General features: G+C 42.5%; 1 protein-coding gene across 1 annotated transcript in view; it reads left to right on the forward strand.

Annotated features, from left to right (window-relative positions):
* Window positions 1-3,862, forward strand: part of afg2a (AFG2 AAA ATPase homolog A) — a 104,168-nt gene that overhangs the window by 16,371 nt on the left and 83,935 nt on the right. The window contains 1 exon segment of the mRNA XM_079352298.1: window positions 1,819-1,973. Coding sequence (XP_079208424.1) covers window positions 1,819-1,973 — 155 coding nt within the window.

The raw sequence follows: 3,862 nt of genomic DNA on the forward strand, positions 1-3,862 counted from the left end.
TCCTGACTCTGTCTTGAGCCCTAAATGTCTTGGTCTCAGTTAGGGTGGTCTTGACTGCATCACTACATGGCATTCTCTGCATTGTTGCAGTTTTTTTAAACCACATTCTTCTCTGTATTTTTGGTCATGATAAGACACAATATTGCCACCCCGTCTATCTGCACACCCAATTTTTTATTTTTTTTTGTACTGTACATTGACCGAGACTACAATCAGGGAAAGACCAAAAAGGTTTACCTTGCATTCAAAAGATTCTATCAGAGGTTATGCAAATGCTTTTACAGCGGTGCAAACGGTACACGGTATATTATTATATAACCCTAACCCGACATGTCCACCTTTGAATTTTGGAGAATATCACAAACTCTCTGACATCTGACAAGCTGCAGAAAAGGGTAAAACACCTTCATTTCCCTCCCTGATAGCAATTCAAATCTTAGTGGGAGAAGCACACTTAACAGATCAGACTGGAAGGAGACGTTTCTGCACTAAATACCCTCATTACTTTATTTGAGGAAAGTTACTGGACCAGTATGGTGAAAAACTAAAAGAGTTCTGTTTGGACATATTCCAAATAAAGAGAGTGAACTGTAGCTGCAAACATGTAGTGTGTGAGAGTTTCTGTAGTCATGGTGGATGCTCCACATAAACCAGTGGTCATGTGAAACACAGGCCATACACATGTAGAGAAACTCATGAAAGGCAAATGAGCAGCTCCAAACATGCCCGTCAGTACAGTCAAAGAGCAAAATTATACTTCTTAATCTACAAATATTCCTGACAAAGATCTTCTATAGCTTTAGCTTGCCGTTAGCAGGTGCATGCAAAATAAGTTTAAAACTCGATAACAAATGCTGACATCTTCTGTCCCTGCGTTTGAAGTACACTGGAGGGTATCTTTGCTGAGACAGCTGCTCGTCTTTTGTACGAATGATTAAACCAGATGAGCTTCATGTCCATCAAAGTCTTAGAAGTCCTCCAGCTGCCAGTCAGTTGAAACCCTGAATTCCCTTTCCAGACATACTAGCAGGAAATTGGAAGAGCGTGCATGTGTGATCACCCTTCGTGTGAACACGGTCTTTTTTGTGTGTGTGTGTGATTGGTACTTTAGACGTATTTTAAAGTTAAGTGTAAGGGCTCACTCGGCACCTCCTCATCTTATCATCTGTCATCATCAGATGTCTTATACCTGCCCAAATCTTTCTTCCTCAGATCAAACTTCTATGACCGCTTTTCTTCAGGCCAAACAAAGGCTGATGCTTCATATTGACACATCCGTATTTGTTTGGCTGTCTTCCTTTTGTTCAGACGCTTCTCTTCTCTGGATCTGTGGCTATTCATACCTTAAGCGCTTCAATTTCACTTCCCCTCGGCCTACTCCCCTTTCCAACCAATAATGCCGACCCAATTATTATCCCGGTCAAAAGAGGATTTAGTGTTCATTTTAAGATTTGCATTCACTGGGCGTTTTTCGCGGCAGCGTGTATGAACCTGAATGTTTGGAGTGAATAGTTGGACTGGTTGCATGTGAGTTTGTAATGAATGAAAAGCTTTAAGCCACAGAGTCACAATCGTTGCTGCTTCAGGCAGTCAAACACCACCTTTATATCCGATTTGATATCTTTAGTGACGCATTTTATTTGCCTACAGATTCACAATTTCCGTACATTTATTCTGACCTGAAGGTATCTCAGGTTTTCTTTTCTAATTGGTTTGAACAAAATGTCCTTTTTCATTTTGTGGTTTCGTTTTTTTTTTTTTTGAGAAAACTTAAAAATAAATGAAACGCTTAAATGTGTTTAAATCTCTTTTCTGCAGGTTTGCATGCTCTGAGGAGAGCACTCGCAGGTTCCCATCAACCCACAGACCAGCAGCTGATGGGGACGGTGACCGTCACTCTGCAGGACCTGCAGTGGGCGATGTCTATCGTGAAGCCAAGCGCCATGAGGGAGGTCGCCATCGATGTCCCCAAGGTAGGCTTCATCTCGTCGCAGCACTTCCTTTGAGTCATTCTGTTTAATTTTTACTTCTTCAGGTTTAGTCAGAAAGGCAACAACTTGATGTTGTTTCATAATTAAAGGAGCTAGATGGAACTTTGAAAAAATACAGCATTTCGTGTTCACTCGCCGGTCAGATTCTAGTTTGGCTCGACGAGCTTCGACAGGTTAAACCTTTTTTTGGTTTCTTGTGGTTACATCATAAAAAACAGCAAATGAGAAGCAAAGCTTTTCTCTCTGTGTTGTAAGACTTCAGCAGACCACAAATAAAGGACTCGAGGGGTTTATTTCACATTATGTGGGTCGATAGACTCTCAGGTTACCTGTTAAGCGGATAAAACCTGTGTTTCCTTGGTGTGCGAGTTAATACCGTGCACATGTTGCAAACTCTGCCCACATTCTTCCAGTCATTAGGAACTACTACATCCAGAAGAAGAGCTTTTATACAGCAGGAACTATGGCAGAGTAATTAAATGGAGTCAAAGGTTCAACAGGTTTAACAAAAAGAATAATGTGTCCTTAAGGTGCTGAAAAGGTCTCTGTAGTGGAGGCAGGCAGGGAGTGTGGACGAAGGGTTGTCTGCAGTTTAATGTGGTTAGGGAATAAAAGAGCAGAATAAATCAAAACACAACATGTGTTGCTTTCCAGGCTTGGAAAAATGTCGGATTTAGTTTCCATAATCTTGCCAGAATGTGTCAAGTGTTTTTTTTTTTTTTTTTTAAAGTTAGCCAAGAGCAGAAAAACAAATGCAGCTGGTGACAAGAGCATAAGGTTTATCAGCAACATGCATCACAACACAGAAAGAGAAAATCATCACCAGGAAAAAAAACAGAATCAGAGCTTCTCTAACTTGTTCACCCGTCCCTTATCTAAAGCACAAGTCCTGCTCGGGGTCGCCGAGGGGCCGGAGCCGATCCCAGCTGTCGTTGGGCGAGAGGCGGAGTTTCACCCTGGACTGTTGTCCAGTCAATCACAGGGCTGACAAATACCTGACAAACCAGTCACACTCGCATGCACACCTACGGGCAATTCAGAGTCAGAGAGGCTTCCGTCCGACAGGGATTCGAACCAGAAACCTTTCTGCTGTAGCAGCTTTCACCACTTCACCGCTGTGCATCCCCTTTAACTCACTTGTTTGAAATCGAATATTTAAGAAATGGTTTTAGGTGCAAACGAAAAAATATTTTGTACACACCACAAATTATTCCGTGAGCATGTTTCCGTTTCTCGTGCTCATGAGAAGGTTTTACGTACCAACTAGAAAGTATTGTGAAATGAAATAGATGAACTGGTTAGTTAGTGTTTTGATGGGGGGGGGGGGGGGGGGGGGGGGGGGGGGGGGGGGTGGGGATGGGGATGGGGAGGGGGGCTTGAATTTCATCATTAGCTCTGTTCAACATGTCAAAGACTTCATGCTGGAAGATATTAATCAGTGAGAGGCACGAGGCAGAGAGCCTACCTCCCCGTGCCTGCTTAGTTTACGACTTCATAAAGGAATCATTAATGAAAGAGTTTGTTCTGGATCTTTTCTTTGTAATCACAGTTAGCTGTGTCTGTGCTGCATTTAACCTTCGAATGCCCCGGGGACGACTACGCTGGTTTGCATTACGTTCTCGCTGCTTAATTTAAAGCACAAAACAAACACATGACTAAACGAAAGAGAGAGAGAGAGAGAGAGAGAGAGAGAGAGAGAGAGAGAAATATGGTGCCTCCATTTTGTCTCTCAAACTTGTTCTGAAAATTCCTAAACGGCTTTCTGGACCACTGACTACTGAATCATCAGAACTTAAAATGACGGGGTCAGCCTGAAGAAGAGTGAAAATGACCATTTTAAGCTCCACTGCAATGGAGATGAATGAGTTTGC

Source organism: Symphodus melops (genome assembly GCF_947650265.1).
Source record: "Symphodus melops genome assembly, chromosome: 9".
NCBI classification, from domain to species: domain Eukaryota; kingdom Metazoa; phylum Chordata; class Actinopteri; order Labriformes; family Labridae; genus Symphodus; species Symphodus melops.